Below are 26,037 nucleotides of genomic sequence, written 5' to 3' on the forward strand. Positions count from 1 at the left end.
AAAGCACCAGAGGCCATAGATTCCCACCATGCATGTCACCAATCTTTCCTCCTACAGGGGACTTAAAAAATAAGGGAGAGGGAAGAAAAATAGGTCCTTCTTGACTCAGCCCCATCTTCAGAATGTAAAAAACCCTCTCTCCTTTTTATCTTCCATTACCAAAATAGAATCAAGAGCAAATCCATGGCCTCCTTGTCTCCCAACAATGAACGGATAAGCCGCCCTCCTGGGAACGTGAGGCCGGGATCCTGCTAAGTAGGAATAAAGCATCCAAGGTCTGAACATACATGCCACATACTATAATGAAGCACAGATTCAAGTAACATTTACATACTAGAGTCCACGTGTCACCTACCCAAAAACATGACCATTTCACAAAACGTATACAGGCAGTAAAATCCAAATAACTGAGGTACTGGAAACACAAATATTGATGCCCAAAGAGTTCTGTATCATACAGCAATAGAAAAGCCATAAAAAAAAAATTTTGCCACTCGAAATCAAATAAAGCTATCTAGAAAAGCCAAATAAAAGGTTATTTCAGGGACAGAAATACTCAGAGAAAAAAAAATATATAAATGTTAACTACAGCATGTAACATGTTACCCAACTACAGCATGTAACATGTAAGCATGTAACAAGTTAACCCGTAATTGAAGTACTGGCTTAATACATCACAATGTGACATTTTCCTTAATAAATAGAAGAGTTCTTGAAAATACAAAGGTGCGTATGGGGATAGAGAGCTTGTTTTATTTATATCATCCCAGCTTTCAGCTTATTTTCCTTCCCGCTTGTCTCGACTGAGGTTTTTTGTCCTAACCAGAGGGGCTTCCAAGCCAAAAAAGATCATACTCCGTAAAGAAAACTCGATAGCTGCTCTGTATTTTATACGTGGGACAACCTGCTTCGTTTCACTAGTTGCCGATAAAACAAAATGTTTAGTTGAGATCAGAGTGTTACAAGAGAGCTTCAGACTCTGAGAGCATCCAGGATCTCACACTAACACTATCATCTCAGGAAAGAGGCATGCCTGTAACGCAGCCCTCATCATTCAGCAAAAAAAAAAAAAAAAAAGGAGTTGAACTTCTCTTTTCCTTTCGTCTTCCTTTTTTCTTTCTTTAAACTATGATAGCCGTAATGCATCTGGATGGAAGTTTGACTTCTAATAGCTTCCTGCCATAAACCAATTGACACAAAACAGAATAGTGGGTTAAAGGAGAGATTTTTTTTTCCCACTTCAGGGAGCAAAGTATTAACATGTCGTTTCCTGATCAGGATATTCAATGTTTATTTAGAAGAAATGAGTTGAAGAACGCAATTAAAAGACACAAAATGGATTTTTATTTTCTTTTAGTTTTAGCACCCAGGTTTCATGTCAGTCTGTGTGCACCGAATTTTTTTTAAACGAACCCCGTGAATTATCAGATAGGTGGTTGGCTTGTTTAAAAATGAAAAAAAAAAAAAAAAACCCTTGGCCAATGGTACCTTCCCTGAATCATGACAAGACGTTAAATGCTAACAGTGCGATGCCAAGATGTATGTTTGAGGCAGAGAGTTCTGATTCTATCAGGATCTGCAATTATTTTGGAACAAAATGGAAAGTGGGGTAGGCGGAAGCAGCCTAACTGACAGGGGTAGTCTCCGGGGGGGCTCCATTAGGCAAGAGAAGCCCCCGGGGGCTCCCGCCCATCCGACAGGACCCCAGAGGCCGCCCCCATCCCGCATCTCTGGTCCCCATGCTACATGTTCAGTCAGCTCCTTGACGGTTTTCCTTCTTTGAACCAAGAAGCCTGTGAGTGTCAGCGTCTTTCTTGCTACCAAACCAGGTGATACGTGTTCCCTGGAAGAAGTCCTCTCCACTGCCCTCTCTTGCTCCTGGTACCTGCTAAGTCACTGTGGGGCGTGAGCTCAGTTAAAGAAAGGGTCCAAGTTCTCTTCCATGTTGACATCCGGCACCAGCTGATCAGACACTTCCTTAGCACCATATCCTGAATTCGAGACGCTAAAATCTGTAGAAAACCAAGGATGGTCCAGAATTTCCTGCGAGGTCAGCCGCTCTGAGGGCTCCCGCCGCAGGATGCTTCGGATGAGGCACTTGGCCTTGGGCGACAGAGTCTCTGGAATGTTGAACTGGCCACGCCGGATCTTGCTGAAGAGGGAGCTGGGCTCAATGTCATGGAAAGGGTACCGCCCAACCAACATGGTGTAGAGCATCACTCCCAGGCTCCAAACATCAGCTGCCCTGCCCGAGTAGCTGCCACTGGTGTTCAAGATCTCTGGGCTGACGTACGCTGGGCAGCCGTGCTTGTCGGAGAGGGAGTCATCATCTCCCCGCAGAATGTAGGCATCTTCCAGGCTTTCCAGCTTGACCCGAGTCCTGCAAGAGAGGAGGGAAAACGTGAGCTCATAAGGGTGCTCTGAGACCCACGAATCCCATCATTACAGCTCATGTTTCCGACGACCATTCATTCATTGGCCCAGCCAAACGTTACCTACTGAGCACCTTCTACGTGCCAGACCCTACTCCAGGGCTGGGGACCCAGGAGGCAAAGACTCTGCGTGAAACTTATGATCTACTGGGGGACTGCAACCTTCAGCAAGTAAACAAACCACGAACAGCACTATTATCACCCCACCTTAGTGACGAGGAAGAAAAAGATTAGGTCATACTCTCAAAATCACACCTGGGTCATGATGGGGAGACACAAGATTTGAACTCAGATCCAACCAGCTGGGAAGCTCACAGAAGCTCTGTCCACAGCTTCTGGCAAACTTGTGGCGAACACGATGCAACACAGGAGCAGGACTTTTCACTCAACGGCATTTTGGCTTCGCAACAGCCCTTTACTCGGACGTAAAGGATTTTATTACCCCATTTTACAGAAAAGAACATGGAAGCTCAGAGAGTTTGAGTAACTTGCCCAGAACCTTCTAGTTGGGAAATAGAGAAAACTTGACCTCACATATTCCTAAGTCAACCTGAATGCTCCTTCCACTGCACCGAGCTGCCTCTCTTAGGACACAGGCAGAGCCAGGGAACATTCAGTCAGGAGTGCATCCCATTACCTAGTCCTTCCAAAGCCAGCATCCTCATCTTCTTTCCAAGATTTCCTGTTGAAGTTGCCTCCTGTCCTGCCCATCACACTCCTAGGGTCTGGTCCTTGACCTGGTACATATGTGACTCAGGTTAGATAGTCCACTTGCGCCAGCACATATGTGATTCTGTGTCACATGGGTACATGGGTGTGTGTGTGAATCTTTCCCCCACCAGTTAAGGACCACTGAGCTCGCTGATGGATGCAGGACTCTCCTGGGTACGATGGGGAAGAACGGAGGTGGAGAAATCCTGCATTAAACTCTGAGTCCCTGGAACCGACCTCTCACCTTTATGCAGAAGGACTTGATATCATCACCAAGTACAAAATAAGTATGTGTTCAGTGCCCCCAAGCTCCTAGCCTAGCATCCCTTCCTTAGCCCAGGGGCCTCCCAAGAATTCCTGTGTCCCTGCCCTGCTGTTCTCTGAGTGGAAAGTTAGGCATTATTAACCTTTCAGTGCTTAAAACTGACACCCTCCTCTCACTCTCCTGGCCAGAACACCTCCACTGCCAAGTCCCTGTAAACTCAATTAATCCCATTCCCTCACACTGATGATGGTCTGCCACGAAGGGGACATGGGACGGGGAAGAGGGGCTAGAGTTAGGGGGTTGGGACCGCATGGATAGTGCCAACGAGGTCCTGCAAGGTCAGTATCATTCCTATCAGTTGGTTCCTTCATCTCAAAAGGGCCCATCAAAGCATCTACCCTGCTGCCCTGAGGTGTCAGGAGGCTCAGATGAGCCGAGAGTAGGAAACTGCTCGGAGAAACCACAATAAGGCCTTATTCCTAAATCAGAGCCCGTGACTCAGGTCCATCCACTGTTACTTCTCTTTCTTTCTCCAACTGCAGGTCTTAGCCTTTCCAGGCAGTCACCACAGCTCCCCTAAGAGCCACTGAAGGGAGGCGAGGCTCAAGTTATTCCAAGGAGAACTGCTCGGAGCTCTCTAGAGCAAAAGGTCTGATGAAACCCTGGGCTGATTCTAAGATCCTATGTTTGGATTACAGGAGTTTCCAAGACCAAAGGGTGACTACTTCCTGGTCCTAATTTCCATCAATGAGCAAGAAACAGTTGTGGTCACTGGAAAAGGTGCTGGGCTAGGAGGTAGGAGAGCAGATTCCAGGCCATACTACGTCTCTTATCTGCTGTGTGGCTGTGGGTGAGTCATTAAACCTCTCTGTTCTCAGCCTTAAAGCAGAGTACTGAACAAGGCAGTCTTCTTTTTTTTTTTTAATTTTATTTTTTTATTGTGGTACAATATACATAAGATACAATTTACCATTTTAACCATTTTTAAGTGTACAGTTCAGTGGCATTAAGTACATGCACACAGTCGTGCATCCATCTGGACAAGACAGTCTTAAAGTCTCTGCCAGTTTTAACATTCTGGGCTTCTGTCATATATAGCAACACAACTTCTTTATCTGCTCACCCATATTCTATTATAATCTGGAGTGCACATGCCCTTCTCCTCCCCCTTTAGTGATGATCTGTAAAAATAGGAAGGGTCTAGATGTGCTAATCTGGAATTGAGCGGATTAGAAACAAATCTCTTCTTCCTTTTCCTTTTTCTAATCTAAGGTGGCAGGTGGAGCTGACTCACACCAGCCTCACCAGATGTTCAGAAATTGGAGGTGAGTCAGTGAAACCCACAGGGCAGAGGGGAAGGGCCGCAAACCACAGGCCGCAGTGGGTTCTCTCTGCAGCTTCCCCGTCCCCCCCTCAGCAGCAGCAGCTCCTGCCCAGCTTTGGGACCAGCCAGGCTCCCTCACCTCCAGGTTCACCGTGTTGGCAGCAGAGCAGCTATGGGAAGAATTATTGCAGGGCAAATAACAATAATAAGCCGTCGCATCTGTGTGACGAGGGGCTATCGTCCGGTGGAATGAGACTTGGAACCAAAAGATTCGTGTTTGGAGCCAGGTGTGTCCGCCGAAACCCTCCGCCGCTGTCTCAGCTCGTCCAAGCGGGGACGACCATCTTCACCCACACGCCCCCCACCCCCCCCTTCCAGACCCTGCACCGGTCCTCACATACGCCGACCAAGCCCAGTCCTTCCTGGGGCCTCTGCACACGGTCCTCCCCACCCCACCCAGGCCCCTGCCCGGAATGCTCTTCTTCCAGATACATGCACCGCTCAGTGTTTTCAGGTCTCTGGTCAAATAAATGCACTTGATTAAAGAGACCTTGCCTGACCCTTCTATACAAAGTAGCGCCCCATCCCAGAATCCCGCATCCCCTCATCACCGCCGGGAATACTACGCACTTACACGTCCACGGTTCTGCATTGATACTCTGTATTATGATGCCAGTGGTCGCTTCAGGGTCCTCACCTCATTCCCCACCTCCAGGGGCTCCCGGGCAGGTGGCTAAGGTCACTTTGAACGTGGAGAAAACCACCTGTGTTCCCTGCGGTATCTCCGGCCCCTAGACTAGTAGCCGGCACACAGTAGACACTCAATCCCTCGATCAAAGAGTAAAAGGGACAGTCACGCTGCTGAGCCCCGGGAGCGCCCGGGCGCTCACCTTGAAAGGAACAACGGCCCCTGCTCCGGGTAAAGGAGTTACACCTTCCCAGGACTAAGTGGAGGCCAGGTGAAGGCTCTACGGGGGGCGGGCTTTGTAAATTATAACACCTCAGGTGCCTGGCAGGGTGAGGGCAGGAGGGAGATGTGGCGTCCAGGACCTTTCAGGGGACGGGCTTCCCCACCTCAAGCTCTTCGCTATAAGCCGATTCTAAAGCCCTTTCTACATTCTTATCTCCTTCCGGGTCACACCCCTAGATTCCGACTTTCTCCTTCACCCCGTTAACCCCACCCCCTCCCTCCCATGGGCAGCAGGGACCCCACTTTCATCCTCACCAATCTTCCGGAATCCCCCTCCAGATCATGGACAAGGGCCTTCGAAAACGGTTAAGGTCTCCCTCTTGTCAATTAACCCCCTCCCCGAGTTCACCTCTCTTCCTCCCCAAACTCAAGACGAGTACTCAGGAGCTATGCAAATACCTAAGGAATCTGAGGGCAGTAAAAAAATTAATCAAAAAGCACTCCATGCGCCGCTGACCTCCGCTGCCCCTAAGCTGATTCGTCGGCCCCTGCCTCCTCCTCCCTTCAGAGGCCGAGCCTCCGGCTGGGAGCATCCGGATCTGTGGTCACAGGGCGTTCGGTGCGGCCGGTAGCGACACAGCCACACAGAAGCCAGGCCAGTTCCAAGTCTTGAGGTCAGAGGCCCGGGCTCAAATGCTGCCTCTGACAATTAGTAAGTGCCAGATATCAAACACCGTCTCTGCATTTAAGCATGAGTAGGTATCTACATATATTTTCTTTTTTAAGATGTATAAAATCAACTTTCAAGGCAAGAATTATTATTCCTTTACGGGGACACCGAGTCTAATAGAGAGGATAGGTCAGCTCATTTGTGGGGAAGACTAGTTAGCGGCTGAGCGCTCGCCTTTCTCCGGGCGGGGAGCTGATGCCAGACCCGCGCCGCCGCAGCTCCGGGCGGAGGAACGCAACCCAGGCTGGCGGGGATGAGAAGCCGCCCCCTCACGAGGTGCAGCACGCATGCGCCCCAGGGTCAGGGAGCCGGCTTCTTCTGCGCAGGCGTGCAGGCGTCCCCCCCGGGGTGGGCTGAGAGAAGCCTAGAAAAGGACGGGGAGGAAATGCGGCGCCCCAGGCATTCTTCTGACCTTGCCTCTCTGGGAACATCCTGAACTTGTTTACATCACTCCCAGGCAGGGGTCGAGGCAAGAAGCCTGGATTACGTCTTTAAATAAGGACCTTCCGGGGTGCCCATAGGTCGCGGGCCCGAGCCCGGCTGGAGTTCCAGTTCCGGTCCCCACAGACGTGCCACACAACTGCAGGGCCCTTCAGAAGGTCTCTGGGGCTCAGCTTACCCCCGGGGGGGGGGGGGGGGGGGGGCTCGCCCTCTCCTCTCAGGAGTGTTGCAGGGAGTGCCCGGCGGAGCGCCTGCGCCCGCCGGAGTGGGAGGAAATGAATGAACAGTCTTCCAGCTTCTGAGGGCTCCTGATCAGTCTGGGAATTAGGAATTTCCAGGCAGAGAAATCGATTTTCATAAAAATCAACGGGAGCATCAGATGGCCCTAGTCATTCAAATAAACTAGTCACGGGAGACACAGACAGGACAAGTCACACCCATGATATCATCTCGGTTTTTGTGAAGATTAAATGAAACAATGCAAGTACAGCATCTATCAAGGAGCGTAGCATAGTAAGTCGGCAAAAAGTGGTGGAAACTAACTAACCTTCTTATTACGATAAGGAACCTACCTTCAGCCCCAAAGCCTAGAGGGGAAGACAGATGTACGAGCCTCAGGAAGATTGAAATGGACATGAATTCTGTGCCCCGGTACCTTCCTGGGCCCTTTGCACTTGTTTTTTTTTTTTTTTTTTTTCCCCTTGCTTAGAATGTTCTTCCCCCAAATATGTGCCCAGCTCACTCCTGCTCACATTATTCAGTACTGACTAAGGTAATCAGGATGGGCTTCATGGAGGTGATGAGACCAGAGATGGGTACGTGAAGAACAGAGACTCCTGAAAGTGACAAGGGAGGATGGTGGAGATTTGTGTGGCCAAAGAGCTGTAAATGACAGTGGTTATCTCCTGCAGCTTCTTGGAGGAGACAGCCCTGAGCCATGAGCCCCAGGCAGGGTTGATTTGGCCTGCAAGCTGCATCCCTGCGTGCATTCTGCAACCTGTCCCTGGCACAGGCGGGGAACAGCCTGCTTTGCTTTCAACCTCTGAATGAACAAGGCTTACACGGGGGCCACCTGTGTCCCAGGCGCAGGCCCAGCCCAGTGCCAGGCCTCCTGTTCTCGGATCCTGAGCCAGGTGAGGAAGCCAGAACCAGCAGGATGCAGTTCCACTCCCCACCTGCACAGAGCATCCGCACCCGCCTTGAAAGCCCCGACCTGATGTCCTGCCCACTCTCAGCAGAGGCTTGAGTGGCTCCCTGTGGGTCACGAAATCGACCTCAGCCTCAGTTTCCCTTCTGTAAAATGAGAACCAATGGTACATGGCTTGAAAAGAGCTCTTCTAGCTTCAGATTTCCCGATTTTACCTTTCCTTTAACTCTTAAGCTATAGGGACTGCAACCCTTCCTCTATAACATCCTGATATTGATATAATAATTGTAGTAACAACAACAGGAAACCACGAATTAAACATCTATAAAATGCTGGGATTTTTTTCAGTCTACATTATCTTATTTCTCATGACAAAACTGAAAGGCAAATATTATATGTGCCACTTCCTAAAAAATAAGGAAAGTGAGGCACAGAGAATGAAATGTTTTAGGTCATACATAGAGTAACTGAAAGAACTGAGCTCTAATCCACGTCAGGAGGATTCTAATGCCAGTGTCCTCTCCAAAAGACACGCTGGCACCAACATCACAGATTTACTTGGTGTCCAAGACAGAGAAACTTCTTAAGGGAGACCCTGGGTTTATGGAGACAAATATGGCCCCGGGTTTATTCAGCACCAGAGCACCTACAAAACCATCACATACATGATCTAAGTGCTATAATTTATGAGGTGGATGGCGGTAGCTGGACCTGCCCGTTCACTAGATGAAGAAACTGGGGTACAGAAAGCAGATGTGACTTGTCCAAGGCCACCTGGAAAGTGAGTGACAGAGCCTGGATTTCCATGTTCAGTGCTTCTATCCAAAATAGAAAAAAGGTATACACACAAGCAAATCATCCTTTGCTTTTAAACCTCAAAACCCACCCTGGGCTCTCAGCAGGAAGAGATCAGGACAGGGTCAGCCAGGGAGGGGCCAGGCTGGGAGTTCAGCCAGACCAAGTGGGCTTGGCCTGGGCAGGAAGTCTGGAAGTCACTGAAGGCCGTTCCGTAGGGTGGGTCCAAGCAGGCAAAGGGTCGAGGGAGAAAGGTCAGCCGCAGTCCGCCACAGCCGCTACTGCAAAGCCACCCTTGGCTGCCGGTCCAGTTGTCAAGCAAGGGTCCCAGCTGGGGCTACTGCTGGGGGGCTCAAGGAAGACCTCTGAGCACCATGGGCTGCATTTTGCTAGCCTGGCAGCCACCGCTGGGACTCCCCAGGTCGCTGAACTGCCCAATAAATCACTACTCCCTTGAGCCTCTGTTTCTTGTGTGTATAGATCTTTCCAGCAGTCACCTCTGAGAGCCACCGATGCGCCAGCTCCCGGAGATTCACTGAACAGACCTAGCACTTAGATCAAGCTGCTCACAAATTAGCAAGAGAGCAGCAGGTAAGCCAGTGAGGGAACCACTCGGGGGTGGAGGTGGGGAGGGGGAGAAGTCTAAGGGGAGGGGACCTAGGGAGGGCTGGTAAGTTCTAGAAGGCAGTATATCCTCTGACTGCCCTACAACACCACCCCACAGTCTGGGACGTGGTGGTTCCTGCACCGCTTTGATTCAGAGAAATCTGCAGCTTGGAAAGATGAAGTCACTTGCTGGGAAACAGCACAGTTGGGAGGAGAAACCCAAGCGGACTCAAGCACCCAGGTGTTTCCACGGCACCGGCCGCCCAGCCAGGATGTAAAAGCCTGTGTAGCTGGCATGCAGACGCATGTTCGCGTCCGACTCATTAGGGCCGTGGTGGGATTGGGGAAGCCATACCCCGACCCCCTCCCCATGCAGCCTGCCTGCCGTCGTCATAGGAACGGCCAGGACATCCAAGGGAGGAGACGCAGCTCGGACTCATGATACTCCATCCGCCGCTCGCTCCCCTGCATTGAGACCTGGGTCCCCGAGGTTCCCCCGACCCCAGATCAGTCGACTGAGCCTCTCAGGAAAGCTTCCCAGGCAATCATCCCTGCTCCACGCTGGACAGCGCTGCCCCAAGGGGCCACCAGGCCAGTTTCTTCCAGGAAGAGGCAGGCACATCCTGAGGTGCTGTTTCGGTTGATTTGGGGCCCATAACATTCCTATCCATGCCCCACTGGTGGGGTGAGGGCAGGGCTCAGGCCAGTCCCTCCAGCCCCGCCACCCCCAGCAGTGCTGTGAGCGGCTGGTCCACACACTGGGCCGGACGGGGATGCTTCCCTTGGCAGGGTCCTAAACTGCGGCTTCCCCAGGTGGCCTGAGCAGAGACGGAACAAGTTCAGGGAGTCAGAAAACCGGGTTCTGCTCTTGGTCGTGTCACTAACACGTTATAGGACTTTGGGGAAGGACCTTCCCCTCCTGATTTCTTTAGCTGCAAAGATAAAAGGGCTGGATTTAAATCCCCCTCCCCCTCCCCCCCCCCACTGCCTGAGTCCTGGTTCAGCATCCTGAAGGGGATGCCCATCCACAGTCCATCCTCCACACACACTTCTGGAATCACAACGTGACCCCGCCCAGCCCTGACTAGAAAACAACTTCAGTGGCTCCTCCTGAATTTCAGATCAAGTTCAAGGTCCCAGGCATGAAGCCAAGGCCCTAGACCTCTTCAGCCTCATCTCTGCCCCCACCCCGCCCCAGAGTACCCTTCCCCAGCAGTCCCTCCCCACCTACTCCTGGCACTTTCGGGACCCCTCCCCTTCCCTCCTCCATCACTCGGAACAGCCCTGTGAAGGAGCCCATCTCCTCCCTGACATAATCCTTCTCTACACCCCACTCCATTGTTGGAATATCCTCTTCCTGCTCGCAGACAGCTCTCTAACGCACACCCTTCCTCTCTGACATGGTGTTAAAAATAACCATTGCACTGTGTCTTCCATTAGGGGAGGACTCTGGTATTGAGTCTTGTATCCCCAATACCTAGCACAGCAAGTAGTGCATAACAGGTGCTCAATGAACGTTTGCAAGATAGTGTGATTCTTGTGTCTGTGAGATGCCCCCAGCTCTAACCTGCTGTCTAGAGCTCAGGGCATCTTGGCGTGACTGCTCAAGAACTGCAATGTCTAGAATCCAAAGAAATTTCAAATAGACTGGATTCTGTGCATGGTTTAGAGAAACTCCCACGAGGGCTGGATAAAGGACGTTTAAAATGTGTTTCCATCCACTGTCTTCTTCCAGCAGTATGTTTAGGGGATTTTTTCTTATAATATTTAGGCCTCCAGGGTATATGGGGCTATTCATCCCCCCATTGAGTCAAATGTCATACATTCACCAGCACTTATAATGCTAAGTCCTGTGCTAGGCATGAGGGTCCAAATAATAAATGGACCACAGCTTATAGCTCTGCAGAGGAAACCAAACCCACTCTGCAAAGTGGAACAACAGGACGTATTAGGACTGCCCGTGGGGTTAGTTAACTGGTGGCCGAGTCTATGTCTGCCAAGACTGCTCAGAGAAAACCAAGTCCTGAGCTTTACTTAGACTCCAGCCGGCCAGGTCCTCGTGCTGTTCACTTGTCGCCTAACTGAGTACGAAAATTCCTTCTACGGGTTGAGCACAAGGGTGTATTTTACGTGGTATCTATTTCTGCAGCTAACGTGGCATTTGAGGGCCTAACCTTGGGAGCCAGGTCTCCTGGGTACAACCCCAGGTCTGTGCTGACTGGCTGTACGACCCTGAGCCTCAATTTCCTCATCTGTGAAATGGTGATAACCATAGCAGAACTCACTTATTGGGTTTAAATGGCTTAACTTAAACATAGTAATTAATTCAGATGAAATTCATTTCAGTGTTGTAGTTAGAACAGGGCCTGGTACATGGTGGACCCTAGATATTATTTCACTAACATGTAAGTCCCGTGAGAGCGGGGCTTCTGTCTCATTCGGCACTGCAGTATCTCCAGCACCTAGAATAGTGCCAGGCACATACCACGTGCTCCATAAATATCTGTTGAACAAATAAATGAATCTACAGGTTGCTGGGGTATGAGGCTCACAGCCACAGAGGACGACGGACAGCAGTCATGACAGGTATCTTTTTTTTTTTTTTTAATTTAGTGCTGTTTTTATTAATCTCAAGTATTAGCTTAAACTTCAGTGTGACAGATTTGGGATTGAATTCTTGACAGGTATCTTTTTAAGTCCCTGCAGTGCACCAGGCTCTGTGCTGGATACCCTAAGTTTATTATCTCCAACCCATGTCAGAGAAGGCAGGCCAAGGTCAAATGGTCAAGTGCAGGAATCAAAAATCTCACTGCTGTGCCCTCTGCTCCATTTGCCTGAGGGGTCCCAGTCGAGCCCATGAGCTAATTTATTAAGCCCCAATAGTAAAGAGCCCAGCCAGAAATCCTGCTGGGCTTTCCACTATTTAGCGTATTTCTAAGCACAGAACCTTGAGGAAGCCCTCCCCTCTAACTGTGACCTGAAGCCCTTCGTAAATAAAATGACACCCACTGCAGACATGGATAATGGTATCTTAGATAAATGTCGCTTTTGCATAAATCATTAAATCAAAATGGGAATGATTTGTTACTTGATGTGGAGCTCTGTAAACAGTTCTCTTGAAAAACGGTGTCTACGTGGGAGATCCTAAGTTTTAGTCATTCTGGGCTCCCAGCTGGGCCATGACCGAGACGACCATTAGATCAGTACATTCCCTGCCCCCCTCACTCTGTCATTAGAATCCAACCTGAGAGGCTCCTACTCAGTAAAAGGCATTTTCAGTCATTCAGTGCCCACCACGTTCCGGAACAGTGCGCATGAGACAGCCTCTGACCCCGAGGAGCTCCCAGGCCAGCAGGAGATGAGGACAGTCTGGAGATGCACACAGACAATAACAACAGAGCGGGAGACACGCTATGACGGAGGCAAGTGTGGGCGCTACCGGAGGGTGTCACCGACACATCCTGAGAAAAAGGATCTGGGGAGAGGAGCTTTCCCTAAGGATGGGCCTGATGTACATCAAAGTGGTCAACATGAAGAAGAGAATTCCAGGAGTTCTGGCTCCTTCAAAGCAAAAAGGCAAGGTGTTTCCCTAAAATCCAGTGAGCCTACAACTTAACATAAATCACTATTAATGAAAGAAAGCAGAGTCTGGTCTCCAGGGATCCAGTGCCTGCCCTCTGTACTTTGTTAGATACTGAGCCCCAAGAGAGGTGAGAAAAACCTGGAAGATCTAAAGGGAGGACCCATATAGATACTAACACCTGGGAAAGAGAGCACTGACCTGGGTTGGTGTGGGAGGGAAGAGGCCTTCACCCTGCAGGGAGGTGCAGGTCCTCTGGCGCCTGGGCAGAGGGCTTTTGTTCTACCGAAAACCCCAGGCCGCTGGGTTCCTCCGAAGAGTCCCCTGTGGCAGACACAGCACCGATCGGCTTCCACAAAGCAGAGGAAATGAGACCCGTGACGTCAAGAGATAATGATCTCCAAACCAAAGAAGAAACATGTACAGAAGCCGTCTTCTCCTTCACATGGGGTATTTCTGGGCAAAGAAATGTCAACACTGAACTGTGGTTGGGGGCAGGGAGCTGGGGTGAGGGGTGGCAAGGGAAGGAGAAATCCAGCTGGCAAACGGGGACTGCTGTAGGCACAAGCCCTGCCCCTGGAGCTTTCTTCAGGTGGCCCCGCTGCAGCCCCAGGATGCACCAGCTTAAAGGGCTCTTTACGTCCTGAGTCAGCAGACTGGCCCCGTGTCACCCAGAGGGCCAGACAGCACGTGCAGAAGAGGCCAAGGACAGCAGAGGGATCTCGTGCTGACGGCCAGCTGTGCACCCAGCATCAGGTTCACTGCTGTTAATTCACTTAATTTCAGGAGCAAAGTCCTCTCGTTATGACGAGGCAATGGGGCAGAAGAGGTGAAGTAACTTGTCAAAGTTAAGGTGATGAGTAAGTGCAAGAGGAGAGATTGGAATCCAGACAGCAACTCACTTTCCACGGGCATAACTGGCCTTGTCCCTTAGAGGCTGGGATTGAACCATGGGCCTCAAGGAGCAGACTGACCAAGCAGATCCCTCTAATCCCAGAGCAGGGCGAGAGGGGCGGGAGGACGCCGGCACACCCTCTGGGAATTTGAGCACTGCTCTTCCTCAGGTTCAGGGCCCCAACCAACAGGGGGCCCCTCCTACGCACACAGACCATCTCAGATTTTACGACAGGAACTGGGGATGCAAAGGGTGTGTCCAGGGCGAGTTCAACCAAGATAGGGGTTTAACTTCCTCAAAACACAAACAAAATGACTGAGGCTCTGCCCTGCAGAAGCATCTCGGCAGGGAGGAGAGGCAGCAGCACAGGGGCAGAAGCACAGTGGCCGGTCCAGGCGTGTTGGGGCAGGATCCCTCGCTCCCTGCCTGTGTTTCTGTCCACCTTGCCTTTGGTACATCTCGTCAACCTTCTAGCCCTTCTGAGCATCAGGTTCCACACCACGTGTACTTGACCTGTCAGGCGCCCTCATAATACGGATCCAGTGATTATAATTAAAGAAAAGAAAGAGGAGGAAGTGGCTTAAATCTGAACCCTTCCGTCACAAGGGCTCCACCTTCATGGAAATGGTTACTGCATTCTCCATTCTCTGGGAACTGCTCCCCCATAACGGTACCATTTTATCAATGACTCTAGGAGCAGTTGTTGATTAGTAAGTGCCTGCCCTGCCCTGTGAGTCACAGAATCATCTCACTGAACTCTCACAACCACCCTACAGAGATGCAATTATTATTTCTGCTTTGAGGAAAGAAAGCACAGCTCAGAAGCATGAAATGACTTAATCAGGTAGCTAATAAGTGGTAGAGCCAGAATTTGAATCTAGCTCAAATAAAACAATAAATAAAATAAAAATAAACAAATAAAACAGGAGCAGAAGAATCTGAGGTGCTGCTGATTCAACACAGAAGCAGAAGGCACCCTAGCGTCAGGGTTAATAGAACATTGGGTGTCATTTGTATATGATGTCTGCAAAGCCACTTGTGGGAAACTGGACTTGCGGTGATGACAGTGCCATTAAGAATGTTCCCATGGATGGCCATGGACTCAAGAGTTACAGATGGTTCAGAATGGAAAATCTGTGCATAAGAAGTCAGCCCAGAGGCAGGTCTCTTTCTGAACCACGTGGGGCACAGTCAATATCACTACGTAATGCTTTCACCTTCTATCACTTTCAAGATCATCAAGGAACAAGAAGCACATCCTTGAGAGAGAGAAGACAGAAGCAAAAGAGGGGCTTCCCTGGTGGCACAGTGGTTAAGAATCCGCCTGCCAATGCAGGGGACATGGGTTCGAGCCCTGGTCCAGGAAGATCCCACATGCCGTGGAGCAACTAAGCCTGTGCGCCACAGCTACTGAGCCTGAGCTCTAGAGCCCTCGAGCCACAACTACTGAGCCTGCAAGCCACAGCTACTGAGCCCGCGTGCCACACTGCTGAAGCCTGTGCGCCTAGAGCCTGTGCTCTGCACCAAGAGAAGCCACAGCAATGAGAAGCCCGCGCACCGCAACGAAGAGTAGCCCCCGCTCACCGCAACTAGAGAAAGCCTGCACGCAGCAACGAAGACCCAACGCAGCCAAAAATAAATAAATAAATTAATTAATTAAAAAAAAAATAGAGTGCAAAAGAAGTGTCTGGTGATTTGAAGTTTAATAAAGCAGTGCTTCCTAATGTCTCTTCTATGCCCCGCCCCCCATCATAGGACCAATGCATTAAGGATCAGAGAACAGACACAGACGCCGTCGCCTAACTTTTCAAAAGTCTTTCAAATTCAACCCATTGTTTCTAACTCTTCGATGCTGTCAAGAGAGGAAGAAGCTTTAGTCCTATTGAAATACCTATGGATTAGGTCCTATTGATTAGGACCAAAAGTGAAGGCTGCCAGCAGCATGGCCCCCAAGAGATCCCAGGGCCCCTGAGTCCTGTTCTTCTCAGGAAATACAGGCGAGGTTGCCACACAGCCACCGTGCAGACCAACAAAGAGACTCTACCATGAAACTCGGTGGCCCCTGGGAACTAGAATATGCTGAGTGACAAAACCCGTCTCACAGTCCCAAGTCGAGAGGTTAAAAACCAAAGAAGATGAAAGAAGGCCACTAAGCATTATTCATCTTTTACAAAAAGTTGATGGTTGGGTGAAAATTAAAAAGGTCCTGTCAGCTACTGATGAAAACATTTAGAATGTCCTTGAAAAGGAAAGCAGCAACCTTCTCAGAGCTGCCCAGACAGAGATACATGTCGTGTTCAGCACCGCAGGTTCGTTGGTACCTCAGCATGGTTCGGGGCAGAAAAAGAGCTCTGGAAGGAAAAGATAGGATTTCTAGGCTAGCTCCATCATCGGACTGGTTGTGAGACCTTGAGCAAGGTCACCTAGCTCCTGTGCGGCCCAGGTGCCTCGCCTGTGGCATGGGGAGTTCTCCTTCCCCCCCGATGGTCCTTCGGGAGGCCGGGCTGCTCGGGCTCAGGTGCTCAGGCATGCTGCAAACAGATGAAGACCAGCTTCCTGCCTGTCACTTAGGTTGTCTTTTTCAGAAGGAAAATGCTCTTTGGAGTTAAAAAGGATTGAGCTTTGACACGCCTGCTCCAGTGGTGTCCTGGTTTCACATTCACATGAGATGCCTCTTTCTAGTTCTTTCTAGAAAGGGTCTGCTCTTCTGCATAAGTCAAACATAACTCCAGACTGAGCATCAGAGCCCCACAGTTCTCGTGTTGGAAGCGTCTTACGCATGGGTATTTCTTCTCCAGCCCCTGCGACATCAAAGACCCTGGCTTTGCCACAAGGCACTGATCGGCAGTCTTACACGTCTTCCCATAAAGGACAAGCAGGCCTGGGGGAGAGTCCCTGCACCAGCAAATGTGAGGTCGGACTCAGCCCTTATCTGCTTCCAGACGGCTGTGGGCTCTGGGGTGAGCACCCTCACCTCTGGGAGAGCTGCTTCTTGGTGGCAAAACAAAAGGGCTGAAGCATGGAACCTCTAGCGTCTGCTTCTGCTCCCATGTCCTGTGACCTGGGAACATCCAGCCTACTCTGGCTCACTTCACAAATCTGTGTCTACCACGGCTGTGCTAAGCCTGGATGCGTCACCCACCCCATGTCCTTGCTGATGCCTGAAATTCCTCTCTAAAGAGACAGAATCAAAGATGATGTTTAAAAATGCAGATCCCCACGAGAGAGAGCATTGATTGTCCTGACTCCTGGTGGCGGCCAAATGAATTTCTTGAGAGCTGACTTAACAGAGATAATATGTCCTTATTTCTGCTCTTTCATGTCTGTAACTTTGAGACTTTACCATGCTACACTTCGGAGCCCTCATCTACCCAATGGACATGTTAATACTCACCTCTCCAATTTGCAGAGAGAATTAAGTGTGTTAAATGATAACCTTATGGTAGGAGCTTATAGAGATCACCAAATATTACCTCTTATTTTTGTAGTTAGAGTTATTAGATCTTCAAGGATGGTGGAACACTGAAGGGCAAAGAGGATACCTCTCTGTCAGTATTCTGCTGGGGTCAGATGTATATTTATCTTTCCATGTGAGAATATTCAAAGCAGCATATGCCTGAGTGTTGGAACTCGGGAAGACCTTAGAGCCAGTAGAACTGAGCCAGGACAATAAAAGGATGAGGAACTTGAGGCCAAGGGGAAGGGACCAATATAAGGTCACAGAGTGGAGTAAAGGCAAAAACAGGATAAGAACCTGGGTCTGCAGGCTCCAAGGGCAGACACACCTGAGCTGAAAGAAAAGTAACCATCGCCCCACACTCTAGGTTTTCAAATAGTGCCCCCGACCTTCTTTAGTTTGTTAATAAAGGTAAATGCCATCCACTGTCAGAGACCGGGATATTGGCCACCACGGATTCCTATGATACTCCTTTATGGGTAAAAATATGGAACAATAATCAACTTCTGTGGGTCCAGGAAATCCAGGGGCCCTCTGCACTTTGTATACTCAGCTGGATTATAAAAGTTCATGAAATTATTCCATTTGGGTTAAGTAACCACAGGCCCTTTGACCTGTGCTAATCCCCAAATGCTTCCCAGACATTTACTGCCCGATTAGCTCAAACCATGAAGATGGAAAAACCAAAGCACACACCACGTGGTCTCTCTCATTTGGATGCCATGAGACTTCTACAAGCAATCATCTAAATACACCACAGGCCACTGGGATCGATGGCCAGCTAAATGGAAGATGGAAAGGTCTGATAGTAAATCTATTCCAGACGGATAAAAGGTAGCCCCGAAATGTTCGCTGAGTGAATGAATGAGTGATGTGCACTAGCCTTGTATTCAGATGGTCCTTAACAGCTTCGTGACAATGGAAACTTCGCTTCACTAAACACTTTGCTAACGGGAGCTGAGGATACCCAAGGCAGTCCGGAGAATTCCATGACATCACGTATGCAGAGTCCCTGGAACAATCCTTGGAATAGTCAGCAATGCACATAAATTAGCTGCTTCCACTCCTCTAAAAAAGCACATTATTAAAAAGAAAAAAAGTAACTTGAGTTTTTACAATCAAAGTCAGCTGGAGGAGAAAGCAGGGCCCCAGTGGGACCTGCTAAATAGAATGTAATGAGTTAATGGAAGAACCATGAATGAAGCCCAGATGCCTAGCATCCTGTCCGGCCGTCTCCTAAAATAACCGAGACCTTCACATTGCCAGGCATGTGCACAGGCAGGTTCCTCACCTGCAACATTGGTCCTTCCCACATTGCCTACAATATATTCATCTTTCAAAATCACCTCTCCTATAAAAACTTTCTTGACTCTCCAATTCCTAGTTAGAACTGACATCCCAGCCCTCCGTTCCCATCTGACCCAGTACATAAGTGTATGTAGGGTCTGTAACATTTCCTTTATAGGTCATTGACTAGCTAATGCAACTTGATAGTCACAGTACTGAGACTTGTAATTCATACTGAGGAACAGACTTAGGAAATACCTGTTGAATGAGTGACGAATGAATGACAAAACAACTGATCCCAGACGTGGAGCTTTCCGAAGGCAAGCTTTTCAAAATCTTGCCTTATTCACACTGAAAATGCCACACAGGCTGGCAGCCACCTTCAGAGTTCAAGACACCAAGACAAAAATAACTACTGGGTCACAGAATAATCTGGCACTTGTGAACATCTGATAACATCTCTTAGAGGAGCGGCAATTTGCTTTCTAAGGGCACTTCAAACACTGCGATACCCGCCTCCCTTTGTCTTTCCACGCCCCCTCCTCCTCTCCTGGACGGCAGGCAGCAAAACACAACGTCCACTCCAACCTCTCTGAGCAGCCTGCTATAGTACACGGGCCTGGACAGGAACGAGACTCACCTTTCTTCGTCCTTAAAGATAAATTTCCGCAGCTTGAGGTCGCGCAGCACCAGCCCCCCGTCGTGGCAGTGGGCCACCGCTGAGGCGATCTGGTAGAACAGCCTGGCCGCTTCCTCCTCCTTCAGCTTCTTGCAGGTGCGAACGAAGGAATGCATGTCCCCATAGCTGCGCTCAAAGAACACATAAGCTTTCGTCTCCCCCAGGATGATTTCGGTGATTTGGTTGATGTTGCTGTGGGCAGACAGGCAAAAGCAGGGGGCCAGGGACTCCTGGTAGCTGCTGATATCAAACACCTACGGCAGGATGAACAAAAAGACCAAGAGTCAGAGTACAACCAAATCCTGTACCACCGAGCCACAGAATGTGGATGCCTCCCATAGACGTGGGCCAAACTTGGACCCAGACCACACTGGCCTTGCCTACCAGCTGTGTGGCATTGAATAACTCGCTTGACCTCTCTGAGCCTCCGAGTCCTCATGTGCAAAAGGGCAAGTGATTGACTCACCGTGTCGGGAGGATTATATGAGAAAACGAAGGTCAGAATGCTCAGCCAGATGTAATACAATACACAAGTTGTGTATCACAAGTTGTGTATTGTATTACACAAACGGTATACACAATGACGCAAAACAAATCACAAATAAGTTTATGATTTTTTTCTCTCTATCCCAATCCCCTGTGTTTATAGAAAAATTAAGGCAAAATTTGAAAGTGACCCATCCCAAGCTGCACAGATAACACCTTATTTACCTTCAAAAAAAAGTACACCGACACTACACAGCTACAGCAACTGTATACAACGTCTTTTGTGCTGCATAATTGGGTTGTATAGCAGTATACAACATAACAGCAATTACTAGGTTAAATGCGTAGACTGAAGGTTACCTAATTCAATACCTTCATTTCGCAGATGTGGAAATTGAGGCTCAGATAACAAGTCAAATCAAGCCCCCAGTGGCAGAGCCAGGAAAGGACGCAATCCTTCTTATTAAGAAAGCAGACACGCTCCTTTCTCTCTTCCCTCCACAGATATCTAGCTCAATGAATCAGTTATGCAATGATTTTCTATGAATCAGAATAAGCCTGTGAAATGCCACCTCATTGTGGGGTTATTTAGAAAGAAAATCCATCCTCAGTACCTTTTGGAGACAGATCTAAGAGGAATTAACACTACAGAGATTTTTCTGAGGTTACAAGAAAACGCCTTCATTCACTTCAAGAGCTCCACTAAATCGGGGATACAAATCTCTGGGTTTGGAATGTGGCTTTCCTACCCGCCTGGGAATGTGAGTATGATGAGTCTATCTGGTGCAGCAGAAGTGAGGTGCAGGCTCGACGGTTCCTTGCTGGGAAGCATGGGAGGCCAGGATTGCTCTTACAATGCACTGAATGTTATCGGTTCACCATCGCTTAGCTTCTTAAATTTCTTTTTCATTAGTTAGAACATACTCTCCTTGATCATCATTTTGCAGTGTGTGTGGGAAACGCTGGCCTAGAAATAATCAAATTTGAGAATCTAATCCTGGCTTGGCCACCAATAACCTGCACGAGGTGGATAAAGCACTCAGAATCACTGGGCCTCCCTCCTCTTCAGAAACCGAAGACATTGATTTAGAACATGGTTGACCTTTTTTGGGTCCAGATCCCACCTGAGAATCTGATAAGAGCTCTGTCCCCTCTTAGCTGACAATGACCACTCAAAAGCATGTATAATACTGGATGTGTCTTAAGGGGATTCACGGGCTTTCCAAAACCCAGCCAGGGACACAGGCTGCTACTTAAGAATCCATGAGTTAAGTCTCTCTTAGCTGCAAAAAACAAAACCCAAAAATCTGTGAGTCAAACCGGCCTCCTAAGAACCTCGGGAGGGCTGGTGCGAACCCCGGCGAGGAAGCAAAGTAACGTTGTGAATGAACCATAATAAGGCATCTCAGGAAAGTGGCACAGCTGCTGCCACTATAACCTAGAATTTAAGAATGGATACTTCAGTGTCTCCAGAGACCACAAATCACACCCTGATACTGTCAAATGATGACCTGCGAGCGGTGACCTCAGAGGTCCGTTCAATTAGGAATCTGAAATGCTTGAGTCAACTTTAACACCCAGACTGCAGGCAGCAGAAACCCAGGAAAGCCTCAAAAATTTCCCGGAGAGCAATAAAGGCTTTGCAGTGGCTAATGTAAACACTGTGTTATATAAGGAGGATGCTGGGATCTGAAGAGCCAGGCTTCAGGCTGTGTCACCAGTACTCATGGAGTTATGATTATTTATAACATACTTCCTGCTTCGAGCTGCAGTTTTAAAAAATAAAAGGAGTTTTTTTTTGTTTTTGTTTTTGTTTTTTGCTCAGTACCTTTAGTCTATTATCCTGTCCTGCTGCTGAAAAACTGGATGGACATTAAAATTAAAAAAAAAAAATCAAACAATTCATGGCAGCTTCAAAATGCAGCCATACCCTTTGTAGAAGAGACTAAATTAAATTCCAAGATGGTGGACAGAGTATGAAAAATAAAGCAAGTACTTATGTTTTCCCAAATGGGTAGGAACCAAACTTTTATTAGTAGCTATAACAGGCATTTATGGGCTTGGATTGGTATTTAAACCATCACCTTCAAGTGTAAAATCAAGCCATAAGCCTGGTTGCCAGCTTCTTTTAAATGTTTAATTTGGAGCCTTAGTTATATAATGTGACAGTTCAGATAAGGCAGAGATTAGGCCATCATTCACAGTTTTTGCAAAAAAAAAAAGTGCCCATTTTGTCAAGATAGTAATTATGTCAATCTGCACAGTAGCTACAAGCATTTCCATGAAAACAGTAAGCTAAGAACCCCCTAAAGTCCCATTCCTTCGTCTGCCTAGCTTAAAGTAGGCACAGGGAGACAATAAACAGGCATGATTATTTTGGTTAAATGACCCTCCAGTCTCTCTCTCCCAAATTATGTCCTACAGAATTCTATAGACTTCTCTGTAAGTGGCATTTCACATTGGATCTGTTTTTGCAAAGACTTTTTTTCTTGGGTCAACACAGAGCTAGGAGAAACGAACTCTATATTCTAAGATGTCAAAAGGAACTGGAATTCAGTGTGTAGATTTCAGTGAGCCTTGCAGTAAGCCAAGAGTCCAAGGTGCATACGTGAGAGTAGTTCATAGAAGCCTTATAAAACCACTTGGAGCTTCCTAGGTTATATACAACTATGCTTGCATAAGAAGTCACCCACATCACCTCTGGTAAAAAGGCAGGCAAACAGAAGCTGCTGTGTCTTAAAGGGATGACCTCTGTCAAGCAGAACAATGATACTGCACTTAAATCCACTTGCAGCCGCACAGTAATTGGTGAGGGGCTGATTCAGTCTTTGCAAGAACTGAACCAGCCGATTAAGTACAGTTTCAGGCCAGAGAGCAAGTCTACGAATGACACTATAAGGTCAGCCCAAAGTGAAATATGTCTTGAAAAATCTGAAGGGAGAAAGAAACAGCAGGAGCCAGAGTCACCTCTGCCTTTAAACAAAGAAATAGCGGGCAAGATGCTTCTGCAGAATTTGGCGGCAGAGTCCCTTGACTTAAACGCGTCTCCAGCCTTTGAAAAATATTAAAATGCTCTACCGAAGTTTAGCAAAAGGAGTGAAAACACTCACTGCTGGGTGATTGTGCATATTTCATACGAGAGTGGCAGCTCTGTGGAATTCATTCATTTCAAAGGATGACTACCCCATTGTACAACGTTGTAGGTCTTCTGAGAATTCAATCCAGCTCTGAATAGCCTACTGAATTTTGGTTAACTGGGAATAGCTGCTCTGAGTCTCAATAGCTTGGAGAAGGTGCAAAATACCAAATGCTCAGTACAAGCAGAGAGAAATATTTAAAGAGTCTCTGATTTTCCCCAGCGGTCTGAACTGAGCAATTGCAAAACAGACTGGAGACCCTTCACAAAAGCCATGTTTCACAATGAAATACTCCAGTCCCCTATGAAAGAAAGCAAGTTCACAAAGCAGCCTGTGGTTGATGGTAAAAGTGTGATACATTATTTGCAGCACAGCTGTGCCGAGTGCCCATTTCAAAGACCTCAGGGGTCTCCACTCCTTACTGCCTCCTTACCTCCCTCCCCCCAAAAAACAACAGTGAGCCAATCTAAAATTAAGCAACAGTGAATTCTTGATCTATGTCCAATTCCTGGGTAGCCTGCTCTACCGTCTTCATTTTTTGTTTGTTTTTTTTGCAACTAGTCTCCGGCTCATCCCCTTGTCTGGAGCCCTGTGGGCGCACACAAAGACACACAGACACACTGAACACAGACGCCAACCAGTTCAGGGTCAAAGACGAAAAGGAAAGGAAAGTGCCCATCTCTGCATTAGCACTGTGAATCCCCGAGGCTCCAAATGCTGGCCTCTAAACCATACAGGCAACGGTGTGTGCTGAGGGGTGGAGTAGCAGGGTCGAGGGGGCTCCGGCTCGGAGAGCTGGAGACGAGAAGGAACGGAGACAAGAGGAAAAGACCCAAAGGATTCACAATTTCCTGCACCCAAAGGTGCGCTGGCGGCTTTGATTTCCACCCCCAACCCTCCTTTCAAGGCTCCTGGCAGAAGCAAGCTCTTTGTGAATTCCTTCCCCGCGCTGGGCCCCTGGGCTCAGCCAGAGGGGACACCTTTGTGTGTCTCTTTGAAGGGGCACCTACGGAACAAAGGTTCAACACCTGCACGCTGCTGAGAACAATGGCTGCGAAAGGAACCAAGTCATCAGCGCCTTAAAATTAGCGGGGGATTCCCTCCTGGGTGTTGGAAAGGGGAGGGGGCTGGACCCAGGGAGCAATCCCCGGGCAGCGGGACCCGGCGTCGCGCGGAGGAGCTCCACGAGCCCTTGGGAGCACGCGTGGCCGTGGCCCCCGCGCAGTCCCGCCGCCCTCCCCGCCGCGGGCTCTCCCCAAAACGCCCCCGCCGCAGTCCGCCGCATTGCCCGCAACGCTCTAAAAACTTCGCAACTAGTCGAACAGGAACAAATAAATACATAACCCCATTTAACGAGACCACGGATAATTATCCCGCGAATCTCCCTCCCCCCCGGACTGCAGGGCTCGGCAACCTTCCGCCCCCTCCGGCCCCCTCCAAAAGGCCGGGGGGATCTTCTTAAAAGACAAAAAAAAAAAGCAAAAGCAAACCCCGGGCTTTTTACCTTGCACACCAGCTCCTCTCCACTGTGCAGATGCACGGCACGAAAAACGTGGTCTCCCTCCAGAGGTTCCAACAATAAGTATTTCCCGATGCAAGAAACGCAATGCGACAAGTTCGGAGTCTCAGGCGGGCTCGGGGAGCCAAGGTTCGGGCTGAAACTCTGGCTGGGTTCGGCGGACCTTATAGACGACAACTCTTCGAAATCCTGGGTTTTGTTCCGCGATCTCCCATATCTTGCTATTGTGATGGGGGTAGACCTGTGTATGTTCATGAGTGTGGGGATCGCACTCGACAAACAAAAAAACCCGCTGGAGAGACGAGTCGCTGGCGAGTGCGTCTGCAGGCGCCTCGGTGCCACGGATTTTAAAAGGGAACGAGAGGGGAGGGGGCGGGAAGGGGGCTACGTGGAGAAAGAGTTAGAAGCCCCCAAATGGGCGCCGCCGGGCACCTTGTCTGCTCCGAGCCCGGCTCCCGGGGGTCCTCGGTCGGCAGCAACTCGGGTCCTTTTGTCACCCCAAAGCCGCCAGCGATTTGCAGAATCTTCGCACTTTTAGTTTCTCTCTCTCTTTCTCTTCTTCCAGCGTGGATCTAGACGAGTAACCAGGTTGCTAAGGTGGGGAGCTGCAGCGCCGGGTCTCCCGAAGCGATCCCCACGCAGGCTTCCGAACCGCAGACGGGGCGGAGGAGCCCGGCTGTAGTTTGTGCAATCTTCGGGGAGCGCACGGCCGCTGCTTGGTCTCAGCGCGTTAGAAACCAAACAAAAAGAAAAAGGAAATAAGCACGGGTACCGGCTCGCGCCGCACCGCAGACAGAATCCGCGCTGCACCCCCTTTTTTGGTGGAAAGGGTGGGGGGCGTGGAAGGGGGGGGTGCCGGAGAGGGTAGTTACCTACGTTTTAACTGTAGATGGCGTCTGAGGCTTTTCCAAGACCGCAAGAGCTCTCCAAAATTTAAACAAACAGACAAAAAAAATAGCAAGGGAGCATTTAACTTAGAGCGGTCAGCGCTGCCAACAAAAGATTGCAAAAGCTGGGCACAGAGTTGTGGTCCGGGCACAGGTACCACGGCAAAGCCCAGGGCTTGGCCCGCCGGGCGGAGGTCAGCACCGGCTCATGCTGTCGCCGCTCCCTCGCGCTCCAGATCGTCCTCCGAATAAAGCGAGAAGTGCGGGCAGGGACAAGGGTAGATCAATGGTCTCCGAGCTTCCGGGGGTCCTCCCGGCCCTGGAAGGGGATGCACCCCCAGCCCAGTCAACCCGCGCTGTTCCTTTCTCGTTCGGTAACTGGATCTCGCCTTGGAATAATTTGCAACCACTCCGTCTCCCCTTACCCTCAACCCAAATTGCCTGGCGGGGTTTGTTTTGGAGAAAATTGACGGCTTTTCTTCTTCTTTTATTTTGTTCTTCCCCCAACCGGAGGTAAGAGGAATGTGTACTTAAAATTGAAGGGGACGGCCGACGGTGCCCGAGGCCAATCCCCGAGCTCAGCACGCCCGCATCTCTCTGCGAGGCGGTATTAATAGTTACTTACGTGGCCGGGGATCTCGGAGCGAGCGGGGCCGTGTGTGCGCGTGTGTGCGCGCGCGCGCCTAGCTCGCGCTCAGTCTCCCCATTCAATGTCACCGACACATTTCTACGGCGCCTCCGCCCCCCCC

The 26,037-nt window shown here is 49.4% G+C and overlaps 1 protein-coding gene across 1 annotated transcript; it reads right to left on the reverse strand.

The window, feature by feature from the left end:
- Positions 1-1,274: 1,274 nt before the first annotated feature.
- Positions 1,275-26,037, reverse strand: TRIB2 (tribbles pseudokinase 2). Its single transcript, XM_029232549.1, has 3 exons — positions 24,387-26,037; positions 19,221-19,513; positions 1,275-2,380 (listed from the first exon to the last, which is right to left on the reverse strand). The coding sequence occupies exons 1-3, from the start codon at positions 24,654-24,656 to the stop codon at positions 1,912-1,914; spliced, it is 1,032 nt and encodes a 343-aa protein (XP_029088382.1). The 5' UTR covers positions 24,657-26,037; the 3' UTR covers positions 1,275-1,911.

The sequence above is a fragment of the Monodon monoceros genome, unplaced genomic scaffold, assembly GCF_005190385.1.
Source record: "Monodon monoceros isolate NGI ecotype Baffin Bay Population unplaced genomic scaffold, NGI_Narwhal_1 Super_Scaffold_19, whole genome shotgun sequence".
Classification (NCBI taxonomy): Eukaryota; Metazoa; Chordata; class Mammalia; order Artiodactyla; family Monodontidae; genus Monodon; species Monodon monoceros.